Source organism: Gopherus evgoodei, chromosome 4, assembly GCF_007399415.2.
Source record: "Gopherus evgoodei ecotype Sinaloan lineage chromosome 4, rGopEvg1_v1.p, whole genome shotgun sequence".
NCBI lineage: Eukaryota > Metazoa > Chordata > Testudines > Testudinidae > Gopherus > Gopherus evgoodei.
Genome location: NC_044325.1, coordinates 66,093,471 through 66,106,614, shown reverse-complemented (window position 1 = coordinate 66,106,614; position 13,144 = coordinate 66,093,471). Strand labels below are relative to the sequence as shown.

The following is a 13,144-nucleotide window of genomic DNA, read 5'->3' as shown; positions in this document are numbered from 1 at the left end:
TATCATTCACTCACATATCTAACTTATAGCATTTAAATTGAACTGGGGAAGAAACTGTATTACTTAGATTTAGAATAGATTTCTTCAAAGGTGGATATTTGCAAAATTTCCGTATCCCTTCACTTTTCTTCCTCTCCTCGCACAAGGTAAAAATAGACTTTCCCCAGGAATCCCTGCTTCCTGGGCTCTGTGAAAGCCAGAATGTAGGATTGCTAAACCCCCTCATCTCCCTTCCCAGAACGTGCTGGAGCTGAGAGTCTACGATGAAGATGTTGTTACCCAGGACGATCACCTCTTTACTGTGTACTTCGATGTAGCTAAACTTCCACTTGGAGAAAGTGTTCTCATATACTTTAAGACTGACCCAAAGGTGAGGTCTGAAATAATAGGCGGGGCTGGGTGAGAAAGACACATTTGCCTTGGTTTCCTGCCAGCTACTCATACTACTACTAATATTTTTCTTTCCTATGTCATGGATTGGCCAGCTATACCTCCAGTATGTCTCAGCTACTACACAGTAAAACTGCTTCACCTTTATACAGAGCAATTTGGCCTCAGTGTACTTGGCCAATGGAGCATGGCAAACATATGATGCTTTTGGCAAAAACCCTTTCTCCTGGTCTTCCCACCAAGAATGAACCTCCCAGAGACTGTCAACTCCAATGGCTGTAATCAGAGATCTGTTGTCCAAGTTTTCCATTGTCCCAGCAACTGTGTGACTGTAACATCTAGATCTGGTGCTAGTCTAAACTCAGCTAAAAATTATATACTCGGACACAATTTTCAAATATTGACATTTGAATGCGATTTCTAAATCTCACATTTGGTCACTTAAATTTGCATTTAAAAACATGAATTCATATTTGAAAGGTAAATGCAGGATCTAAATATATTTAAGTATCCATATTTAGAAGACTGGGCTCTGCCGTTCACAAAAAAATTCTTAATGATTAAATTACAATATTACATATAGCTGAAATGGAGTGGAATACAGCAGGAAAGCTTAGCATCTAGACATCTGGCCATTGTATTTATGTTTTAACAATATCGCTGGCATACTGGTGCTGTTGATGCAAATATAAGTAACATTCACAGGAGAGTTAACAATGTCCCTTAATCATTCAGTAATAGCAAGTTGTTTTTTAACATCCCTCACAGAGAGGTCAAAGAGATGAGGTAATAGGACATATAACCCTGTTAACCTGCCCATATTAATAGCAAGAGCAGCTACTGGGTAGTAGAATAATGTCAAGAACATAAAAAAATTAAGACCCTAGAAGATGAAGCAAACTGTAAAGTGACTGACTTTACACCAAAAAACAAAACTGTGGGTTAATTTGCAGAAGCTTCATAGAGTTTTAGGCCAGAAGGGACCATTAGAACATCTCATCTGACCCTCTGTATTTCACAGGCCATTAAATTTCACCCACTTCTTCCTCTATTGCATACTAGAGGACTAACCCTGTGGGGAGAGAATAGCATATAGTGACTTCACTCATTTCTGTTGTTTTTTTTTCAGGCACAGGAGGAACTAGAGGTAGAATTTACCTTGGAGAGCATGTAAGTGAAATACAAATTAATTAGAAGATGCAAAAATTCAGAGAGTAATAAACCAGCAACTGGAAACCTGCTTATTATAATTGCTGCCTCCAAAGGAATTTGCCAGACCCATTGCATTCAGAACTCTAGTAAATTCCCCACTGGAATCATGTATACAGCTTATCTGTGTCAGCAGAATCTGGGCATTTATTCTATTATCTGATCACCTTTAATGTAAAAAAATTCTTCCTGGCATTGGCGAGTCTCTGCACAACATCAATTTGTGGCCTAGTTATACTCTTCGGAAGACTTATTTGTATCAATCTTTTCATGCATGCTCAAGCTCAGATGTGGTGGAAAGTCTTTTGACTTGTACTTGTAAATCAAATTGTTTGGTTAATTTTTCATCCTAATTCATACTCACAAAGCTGAGAATCCTTTGATTGCCACCCACAGCACTGCTTCAGTCCCAGAAATGTTCTCTCTTATATACTAAATTGAATAATAATAATTAATAATAACCATAAATAAATAATACAACATAGCTTTTTTCATCCATAGATCTCCATATGACAGGTGAGTCACATTGAGGTCACTCTCCTACCTTAAATAGCTTTGCATATGGCAGGAACCCTTTGTTTCCAAACTTAGTTCCCATGCCAGTCAGTGGAAAAATACTGGTATTCCAGGATGGATTCCAGTACCAGGTGACTTGATCACAGGACCTTTCAGTCATAACTCAAAGACTAGGGGTATGGCTACACTTGCACTTCAAAGTGCTGCTGTGGTAGCGCTGCCGCGCGGTAGCGCTTTGAAGTTTCAAGTGTGGTCACAGCACCAGCGCTGGGAGAGAGCTCTCCCAGCGCTGCACATACTCCACATCCTCTATGGGTGTAGCTTGCAGCGCTGGGACCAGCGCTCCCAGCGCTGCGGCACTGTTTACATTGAGGCTTTACAGCACTGTATCTTGCAGCGCTCAGGGGTGTGTTTTTTTCACACCCCTGAGCGCGAAAGTTGCAGCGCTGTAAAGTGCCAGTGTAGCCATGGCCTAGTTGTAACATCCTCAGGAAACCTTCCCAGGAAGGTGGGAGATTAGCATCTTCAAAGGCCTATTGTTCTGTCTAATGGCTTTTCCTCACAGCGAGCCAACTAGATCAGTGGTTTTCAAACTGTGGGACACGACCCAGTACTGGGTTGCAGAACGTAAGGCACTGGGTCACGACAGCTCTGGTCAACACTACCGACCAGGCCATTAAAAGTCCCGTCAGCGGAGCTGCTCAGCTAAGGCAGGCTAGTCCCTACCTGTTCTGACACCACGCTACTCCCTTGAAGTGGTCAGCAGCAAGTCCAACTCCCAGGTGGGGGGGCCATGGCGCTCCGCGTGCTGCCCACACCCCAAGCACCGGCTTCCCAGTCCCATGGGCTGGTTCCCTGCTAATGGGCTTTGGGGGGCGGTGCCTGTGCCTGGCAGATGGCCCTCCTGCTGGCTGCTTTCAGGGCACAGAGTGGTCTGCAGCGCCAGGACAGGTAGGAAGCTGCCTTAGCACCCCCACTGTGCTGCTAACTGGGAGCCCGCCAAGGTAAGCTGATGCCCCAGCCCTGTGCCCCAATCCTCTGCCCCAGCCCTGAGCTCCCCCCCAAGCCCCTTCCTGCACCCCAAACCCCTCATCCCTGGCCCCACCCCAGAGCCTGCACTCCCCAGTCCAGGTCCCTGCCCCCTCCTGCACCCCAACCCCCTGCCCCAGCCTTGAGCCACCCCCAAACCCAGAACCCCCTCCCACACCCTGAATCCCTCATTCCTGGACTCACTCTGCAGCCCTCACCCCACCCCAACCCTCTGCCCCAGCCCTGAGCCCCTCCCACCCCAAACCCCTCATCCCCAGCTCTGTTGGGTCATGAGCATCAACAATTTTCTTCAACTAGGTCTCCAGAAAAAAAGTTTGAAAACCACTGCTCATTCTGGCTGGTGGGCATTCCCCGGACGTGAACCCCCTTGTAATTGATACACAGTCAATATTCCTAACTTTAGATACAGAAATAATACATGCATACAAATAGGAGAATCATATTCAGTAAATCATAACCTTTCCAATGATATCTCACATGCCTTATCTTGCCCTAAATAGATCTTAGTTATGCCATAATCACATCATAACAATATCTCTATGAAGAAAAAGGGGATGTAGCGTCGCACTTAGAATCAAGACACTTCTCAGCATGTATATCCTAGTGGGCTAGCATAATGTTGACGGATTAAATGTACTTGACAACATGGCCTATCCTGAGAGGTGGAGTTTAACTGGCTAAACTAAGAGTCCAATTTACATGGTTATGGGACTGTGATAGCACTGTGAAAAACTTTTTAGCCCCATTATCAAGCATGATCGAAATTGTTTTGAAATTGTGATTTCTTCATATCAGTCAGTTCTGGCACAATGGTAAAGCTCTGCTTAGAAGAACAAGAATAACAGGAACTATAGCAGCTGTGCATAGTCAAAGCAAGCATTGTGAGGAACTTTGCATCACATGTCTGCCACAATTACTCTTGTTACCTGGTCTTCGCTATCACTCCCACACTTCCATATGAGTGACAAGCAAGATAAACATCCAGGGGGAAAAGAGTGGTCACTTGATTTAACCTAGCCATGAAATATGTATTTTTCATTTTGTTTCCTAGTTCAGGCCCTCCTGAAGCCATCGTAACTAATGGAGCACTAGCGGTAACTTTTTGTTCTATGATCTTTCCTGTCCTATAGTAATACTGGTAATATAGGTGGGACTAGAGTAGTTGTGAGCAGCTCCACAGTCAGCAGGCCAACACCCTCTCTTTCCTGTTGAGATAGGCTGGAAATGAAGTAACTATGATTTCTCTGCTTCTTAGAGTGTATATCTTAGAGTGTCCCATGATAGGAAAGGCTGTGATTTGACTAGCTGTGAGTTCCCTCAAGCCAGCATTCCTCCAAAAATGTACACAGTCACTCCTACTCGCAAAAACTGGAAGTGGTCTAACTGTGAACCTCCTCATAGCCAGTTCACCCACCCCATTCCTTACAGTGGGAGACGCTGAGATAGGTGTAGCTGTCAGCTCCCCCCAGACATCAGTCCACCACAATTTCATACAGTGACAGAGGAACTACTGCCACCTAAACATTAATAACAACATTTTAGACAGGGGCTGTTTCCACCAATGACTCCTGTGCTTTCAGTAGATTTCTCTAATTATGTTTTTCCCTTGTTTGGTCTTTTGTATCCCTGTTAGGACCCTAAAAGTGCTGCCATTTTGCATCCTGACACACTTAACTCTAGACACCATTTAGTTTGTCATCAGCCCCCACTGATGACTAGATATGATTCCTCCAGAGCCTTTCACTTTCACTCATCATTGACTAGAGGGCTCAGTGCTGAGCAGTGCCAGGCAATTAGCTCTTCCAGGGACTGAGAGTGCTGCCTGCACAGTGTTCAAACCCCGCACTCAGCTCAGATAGTAATAGATTAGGATGGGGAATGGAATCTCAAACTGAGACATTCTCTGTGATGAGTTGTTTTATTCTTCTTCTCTGTTATAGTCTCGTGCACTTTGCTGTTTGGAAGTTCAGGTGGATGAGAAGAAGCAGCATAAATCAAGTGAGGTTACTGCTTTATTAACTGGCTGTTAATAACTAGATACTTACACTGCTATAGTGATATGTGTTCTATAGATCATTACAATAAATGCATGGAATAAAATAATATTTTCAAATGATTTGAACTTTTTAACAACTACAGAAAGATGTGTGATCTCTGTTATGGATTACATTGACTCCATCACATACATCTATGTGGCTGTATGCAAATAGACTACATTAAAACAACTCAGAAGATTTTAATAGCACAAGTGTCAGGACATTCAGAGTTATGTCTCTATGATAGCAGCCTTAACTTTGGTCCCTTGAATTAGCTGATGTATATTACAACCGGGTTTTCATTAGCAAACAGGAAATAATTCAGAGCCCTAAATTTTTGCATCTTTAATTATAGAAATAATTCAGAGTCTTTGTATTGTATTAATTTATCCAGTATTATGAGATCATGCAATAAACAAATCCATTGTAGAGCATACATGCCATGTGTAGAATTGGGGCAGACCAAAGACACAAACAAACAAAACCCATAAAGTTAGGTTTCTAAATCCAGATTTAGTGCCAGAACAATTTTCAGATGTGCTGAGCAGTCAGCATTATGATGCTATAATAACCCATGCAAGAACTATAAGGAAGATTATTATTATTATTATTATTATTATTATTATTATTATTATTATTATTATTTATTGTCTGTGAAGGAACTAAACATAAAACAAATGGAACCAAAGAAACAAGTCTAAGAGCTCATTTAACAAGAACTCTTGGTTAGTGTGTATAATATAAAATGCTATAGTAGAAATTTACTTCACTGGAGTATAGTGCACAAAAAATTTTATTTAAAACCCCATGTGTATGAACCCCTTCAATACAGGTTTCAGAGTAGCAGCTGTGTTAGTCTGTATCCACAAAAAGAACAGTAGTACTTGTGGCAACTTAGAGACTAACAAATTTACTTATGCTGAAATAAATGTGTTAGTCTCTAAGGTGCCACAAGTACTCCTGTTCCCTTCAATACAAATCTTCTTCTCATCCTAATTTCAGCTACATCCTACCTATGCATATCATCTGTCAAAAATCTTGCTTGATTATTTTAATCCCTTTGATTCAAATATTTTTGATGTCTCCACGTCATATTGAATAAATTGCTCTGTATTGTATGGCCTACATTTTTAAAAGTGATGGTGATATTAATGTTAAACTGAAGACATCTGAAAAGGACCTGATTTTCAGTGGGCAGGTGCTCAGTACTTCCTAAAAGTCAGGATCCCTCAAGGTGTCTCAAATTGGGTACCCAAAAATCAGGCATCACTTTTGAAAATGTAAGCCTATTTCATACATTACAATCATGGAACAAAGGCAATAAAATACAGTGTGTTGCGGAAAAGCTTGAAGATATTGTTTAGTGTACCATACAGATGCTTATTACTATGTACAGAAGTTGAGTATTTTATGCAGATCACATTTAGTATTAATATTTTAGTAGATGAGCTAGAGCTGTGAACCGGAATTAACTACCATGTCCCCTTTTTTAGTATGAAAAAGCATGGTAGTTATTTTTCATGAGCATTAGTTCTGTCACACTTGTATACATTAGGTTTCATTTTGTTTAGCTAAGTAGTAGGCTTTTTTCTAGAGGGATTATGTTTTTCTTGGCTTATTAGACAGACTCTTTGAATGCAATATAGAAAACTCCTAAGTGTTTTCTTAAATTTGATCACGTAAGCATAGTTTTGCAGTCAGATAATAATAAGGTTCTCTGTGTGCTTTTTCTTTTTCCTTCAGGGAAAGACCTTTCCCTCACGGTGAAAGGTTCCTATGAAGGAACACAGGATCTTACACTGGGCCCTGATGCTATCATTAGCCCTTCATTTCCTACCAAGTTCCACTATGTCAAGTATATGGAGCCAACACTGAACGTTATGCTACCGAAGAAGAAGCGTTACAATGCTGTATGTTATAACTGTCCTTTATAAACATAATAGTAATAAGTAGATAACATGATCTATTTTGATGGGGGAGCAGGGTAACCCTTTCCTTTTTGTGCAAATAAACTTTTTTTTGCCCCTAGCGTACCTGTACCTACTCTATAAACACAGGCTCCCCGGTTGTGATGCTGAATTCACTCCCCATGGGAGAGAGAGTAACAATAGCAGAGGTGAGTGCCGGCTGCCAGGCTTTAGGAATTAACAATGACCTATTTAAAAATTATAATGTAAGAATAAAGGGCTAGATTATCCCCTCCTACAGAAAAAATCTGCAGGAGGGTACTAAGAGGGAAAAAAAACTCTATGAATTTCTCCTTGGAGAAAGGAACTGCTTCTTTCTGCATGGAGCTGGGATCTGTGCTGCAGGCATGGCTACCGCTTCTCTGGCTCCTTCTTCCATAGCAGCATAGGCACTGCTAAAGGCCATGCTGTTGTTTGGCTGGGTCACCTTGCACATGATAACAGAGGATACAGAGATAGATAATACAGCTGAGTTCAGAGCAGAGAAGGGTGTTACTGAGCGTAATACCTCCCTTGCTCCATCTCCACCTCCCATAAACAGTTTGCTGATCCCCTTCTGCACTGAGAAGCATCTGTAAAGGGACATTTTGTGGGGCCAGTGAAGGTGGATGATGCCACAGCATTGTCTTTTCAGCATACAGATCTCCAAAAGGCAATCTGGGCCAATGCTATTAAAAAAATACTGGTGTTGTGCAAATGTGTCTTGAACTGTCCTTTAAAAAGAGGAGAGGCAGGCTGGACAGCAGGGAGCCCCAATTCCCCAGCCTGTATGTATTCTGGCTCCTTAATTCCCCAGCTGCACTCCCTTGCCCTCCCCAACTCTGCCTCTCAGGACAGCTCCTCAGCTGTACAGTAAGCTGGCCAGTCTGCCTTCATAGATTTTGAGGCAACCATTGTCCTTTTGCTTCAGAAGGTGACCTATGATGAAGAGGAGTTTCTTGGTGCAGTTTATAATGTCTGGCTTGCCATCAGTGCTATCCATCTAGCTTTCTCTGTCTCAGAAGGGTGTATTGATGTCAACCATATGTACAGCACATTGTACTAAACAAAAAAAAATACAGACACACAAAGAATATTATAAGGACTGTAACAACTGCATTTTTAAACAATAGAGGCTAAGATTCACATGCAACAGGCTTACACATATTTGCACACAGAAACCTGTCCACTGCATGTCCAGGTAGAAGATGTGTGTGCAAATACCAATTAGCATGGTTAGCATGTGCAGTTAATTGCTTTGCCTACATAAATGTGGGCACAAGCACTTCAATTCCCCCCCAAAATATTACTTCTAAGAAAAAATCAAATTTTCTCAGTTTGGCAAAGCTTTTTGGAACAACCTGGCATCCAATATGCTTCCTAAGCACAGAAACAAGCTCCAGTTCTGGTACTTCAGGCTTTTGAGACTCATACGCTAGGCTTCCATTTTCTGTCTTAATCATGAGCCTTTCTGCTGGGTCCTGGTATATCTTATTTTCATTAGTGCACTGTCTAATACACAATAGATCTTTGACTGTTTCTAGGCAAAATCTTGCATTTATGAGACTGAATCTGGGAACTCCAAGATTTCACTCTTCATTGCGTTTTTGATGGTTTACATAATTGAATGGGCACTGGAGGGAACTGGCTGGTACCAATGAGGTCACAGTCAGGTAAATTGGTACAGTTATCTGAAACCTTTGGGAAATACTGAGCTACTAAGAATAAATTCTATTACAAATAAATTAGTGGTTTTGAAGCTATTTGTCTCTTGGATTATTGGGAGACTCAATTTTGTGGCTACTGTGCCTTGTTGGGGAGCAAATAAAGCTCACTCTCAGGCTGAAGGAAAGGAAGGAAAGCTTAAAACTATGATTGTACCTTCATAGTTACATTCTTGTTTTTCAGGAGAAAAGATTTGATTTACATGTGAAGGCAGAAGACTGGTAAGAGCTCTTCTCCTGTTTCTTTGGATGCTAGTGACATTGTCAGCCAAGCTTTGCCCATGCCACTTTCTGCATTTGTAAAAAAACAAACATTTTTTGATTGAAAACTAGAATGTATTTTTTAAAAGAATGCACAACATATACCCAATATAAGACACTGGACATTAGATAGAAACTACATTAGACAGGGTAGCTAACAATTTGTGCACACACTGATTGATATGTTGCTCACTTCCTTAAGGTTATCCATAATCTTATGTAATATATAGCATGGGCAGATTAAGGTCCCAACTCAAGAAAGCATTCCTATTCAGGAGAGCACTAAAGTACCTACTTAAAGTTAAATACATTCTTAAATCCTTTCCTGAAGAGGGAGAGGCTTAAACATGTACTTCAGTGCCTTCCTGAAGCATGGCCTTAATCAATCACAATACAGCAATGTTTATCCTTTTTCTGCATTAAAAAAAGGCTTTACAGCAGTCACTGCAGAATAGCTCATGATTTTTATAGGGGAGTCCCTCACCACCACCGCCATCTTGATCAATTTGTCTACCAGAAATGACTAGTTTCTGCTGCTCAAGCTGATGAAAATATCTCGGGCTGCCAAACAATAAACTTATCTATAACTTTCTTTTAGAATGTGTAACTAATTTCAAAGCAGTCAAAAATTATATATCCACTATACCAAGCAGTTCAATTTAGTGTTACATCTGCTTATTAATTTATCTTCCAGTCACAGCACCAATAACAGCCCTGTATTACTGAGTTCACTAAATATAATCACTAAGGGGCAAACCCTTCCCAACTGCACCAAGCCTAAGTAGCTGGGTCCTGTGAATGGGAAAAAGGAATGATCTCTCTGCTCCAGACCCTGGTTCAGCAGTGTAAAGTAGCTGCTCCTTGCTTACCAGTACTCTTCTAAGGCTGTCATAGCTCATGCTGTTGTAACCCACACACCTTCTGGTGTGGGTGTTCTGTCCCATCTTGTGGCACCGAGACTACTTAGAGAGAGATGAATGAGTCTTCTACAGCCTTAGCTAACAGCCATATGGCTTTTAGCTCATGCAGTAGAGGCTCACACAGTAAGCTCCAGAAGTCCCTGGTTCGATCTCGAACACAATCGAGATCTGTTGGTGTCACACTGTTCTCTTCCCCCCGCATTCCATCATGAATGTTCTGGTGGGATCTGAATAGTGATGAGTCCACTGCCTCCAGCCTAGCCCTGTCCCGCCCACATTCTTTGCTCTGTGAGCCAGTCCTTAGCAGCTTAGTGAGCAGCTCAGAGTCCCTTTATAGAGTCCACAGATCTCATCTTCTCCATGCCGCAGAACCTTACAAGTAGCATTGTACCAATGACCATCTGCAGCCACTGAGCTAGGGACAGGATTTTCCTTAATATTGCTGGTGCAGCTAGATATGGGGTTCTGCATCTGATGAGGAAAGGATAATCCTACTAATCACCATCAAAATCTATGTTAATATAAAATGAAAAATAGTGTAGTGCTGCATGACTCCTGATTTGCATGGCACACTAGTACCAAACTCTGCACCAGCACAACATAAATTCAAAATGAGTTTGTATTGCATTAAATATTTAAATGAATATTACAGTCAGTGCAGTGAACTTCTAAAATTGTCTATTGCAATAGAAACCTCTTTATTCATTTCATAATGCAGCAGAAATTGCCATTCCAATGTAGAATTTAGCAGTGAAATAAGAAAGTTGTGCTGAATAATTGAGGCCCAGACTGTTGCAGACTACACAGGATTCTGCTTGTAACTAATATTTTGTTGTTAGATTTTTCAAGCCTTTAGTCCAAAAGTTAATTTCATTTGAAGTGCTGAAGAAAATCCACATAGCTGTTTCTGAGTTATCTTGCTGAAGGAAAAAAATGTTTTCTATGCACTTTTCATCTTTGCACTTGGATAACTTTAAAAACAGTTTTGTTTTTAAAACTTAAATTTGACATGACCATAATCTTCCTCCTTGAATAAGATTGTGCTTTGCAATTTGTGACTAAAACTAGACATGAAAGAAATCTACTAGTGCTTAGCTATGAAAAGCCATGCTTGAGTAGGAAGTTTGGAGTTTCTAGAGTGAAATCCTGGCCCTATTGAAATCAATGACAAAACTCCCATTTACTTCAATAGGGCCAGGATTAAACCCTGTACCCTGTATGGACTTTGGCCAGTAGAGGGCGTTATGATTACATATACTTCAGAGATGTTAAAAATGTAAATATAATTCTGTGATAGCAACAAGAGGGTGATGACACTCCACCAATTTTGCAGTCATCATTCAGGAGGCTCCTATGAAAATATGGCCCTTTAGGTTTTTAACCTTAGAGGTAAAGCAGAAGTTCCACTTCATTAAATTGCAATATATAACTTTAGCTGATTGTAGAAAATAAAATTAAAATATCAGCTAATACTGACATCATCCTCTTCTCTGCTTATAATGTTACATCAACCTGATTATACAGGAGTATGGAAAAGTTTTGTCTATACATATGTTTAGGGTTTTCTGTGGTGTAAGTCCTGAAATTGACTAGCAATATTAATATGTAATAAGAATGCATGTGATTGTCCTAGTCATTGTTCCTGTCCACAAGACCTAGATGTGCGCTTAGGGTATGACCTGTGTGCAGAGGAGAAGGATTTTCTGTGCAAAAGAAAGAAGTATGTTGCTGCTGCCCTGAAAAACGTTCTCCATCTAGAAGAGGACCTGCAGGACCATGAGGTATGTGAAGTGAAATCCTGGGTGTCCACTCTCTCCTTCTCTTGCGTGAGTGCTCAACAAACTGGACAGCAACTGTAGCTAATAAACAAATAATAGCTGAAGCATGTGCAACCCCTGTACCTAAAACAACGAGGAGTCCTTGTGGCACCTTAGAGACTAACAAATGTATTTGGACATAAGCTTTCAGGGGCTGGAACCTACTTCATCAGATGCATATATATATATATATACCTGCTACTGTATTTTTCCACTGCATGCATCTGATGAAGTGGGTCTAGCCCACGAAAGCTTATGCCCAAATATATTTGTTGGACTCTAAAGTGCCACAAGGACACCTCGTTGTTTTTGCTGATACAGACTAACATGGCTACCCCCTCTGTAACCTGTCACCTGCAGCTACGTGTTTCTGTTTCAAAAGACTCTTAAGTTATGTTTCATAAGTATAAAATTATGGTTGTTGACACTTTTCTGGACAGGTGTATCCTCTCAGCCGTTTGGGAGGTAAACTTGAAAGCTGGGTTAGATAGTTGCCTTTCAGGGGTCTGGAGAAGGTTTCCTCCATTTCCATATGGCTAAGATGACTACACTATGTGCGGCTCCCAAACTGTATTGATTTACATACTAGCTTCTTAAAAAATTGTTGTGAAGTGAATGGATGGAACATTAAGCTTACGTGTCACCGGTGGTAAGAGTACCAGTTTCGGAACTCCTGAATTCTAGGTCAATTGCAAAGACCTCAATTACTTAGCTAATTAAAGACTACTGTATCTAAATGCAATGTGTGTCTCAGGAGCTTGTACACTGCAGCGGCACATGTGAGACTCATATAACTCCTGGCCTGGTGTCTGACTGCCCAGCAAGGGGTCCCAGTGCTGCAGGGGCAGCACAGTGAAGTCTTTATGAGGAAGGAGCACCGTATGTGTCTCTCATATGTCTGGCCATTTTGTAATGTGTACACCAGGGGTCGGCAGCCTTTCAGACGTGGTGTGCCGAGTCTTCATTTATTCACTCTAATTTAAGGTTTCACGTGCCAGTAATACTCTTTAATGTTTTTAGAAGATCTCTTTCTATAAGTCTATAATGTATAACTAAATTACTGTTGTATATAAAGTAAATAAGGTTTTTTAAATGTTTAAGAAACTTCATTTAAAATTAAATTAAAATGCAGAGTCCCCTGGACCGGTGGCCAGGACTCAGGCAGTGTGAGTGCCACTGAAAATCAGCTTGCGTACCGCCTTCGGCACACATGCCATAGGTTGCCTACCGCTGGTGTACACCATCTCCAGTTCTGGGGCTCGTACCTGTATGTTC

At 41.1% G+C, this 13,144-nt stretch overlaps 1 protein-coding gene across 1 annotated transcript in view; it reads left to right on the top strand.

Annotated features, from left to right (window-relative positions):
• The window catches only part of LOC115651513 (cytosolic phospholipase A2 epsilon-like), a 50,565-nt gene that overhangs the window by 21,687 nt on the left and 15,734 nt on the right, over positions 1-13,144 (top strand). Inside the window, 8 exon segments of the mRNA XM_030562594.1 lie at positions 239-370; positions 1,520-1,560; positions 4,217-4,259; positions 5,106-5,163; positions 6,945-7,111; positions 7,231-7,317; positions 9,056-9,093; positions 11,686-11,833. Of these exon segments, the coding sequence (XP_030418454.1) occupies positions 239-370; positions 1,520-1,560; positions 4,217-4,259; positions 5,106-5,163; positions 6,945-7,111; positions 7,231-7,317; positions 9,056-9,093; positions 11,686-11,833 (714 nt within the window).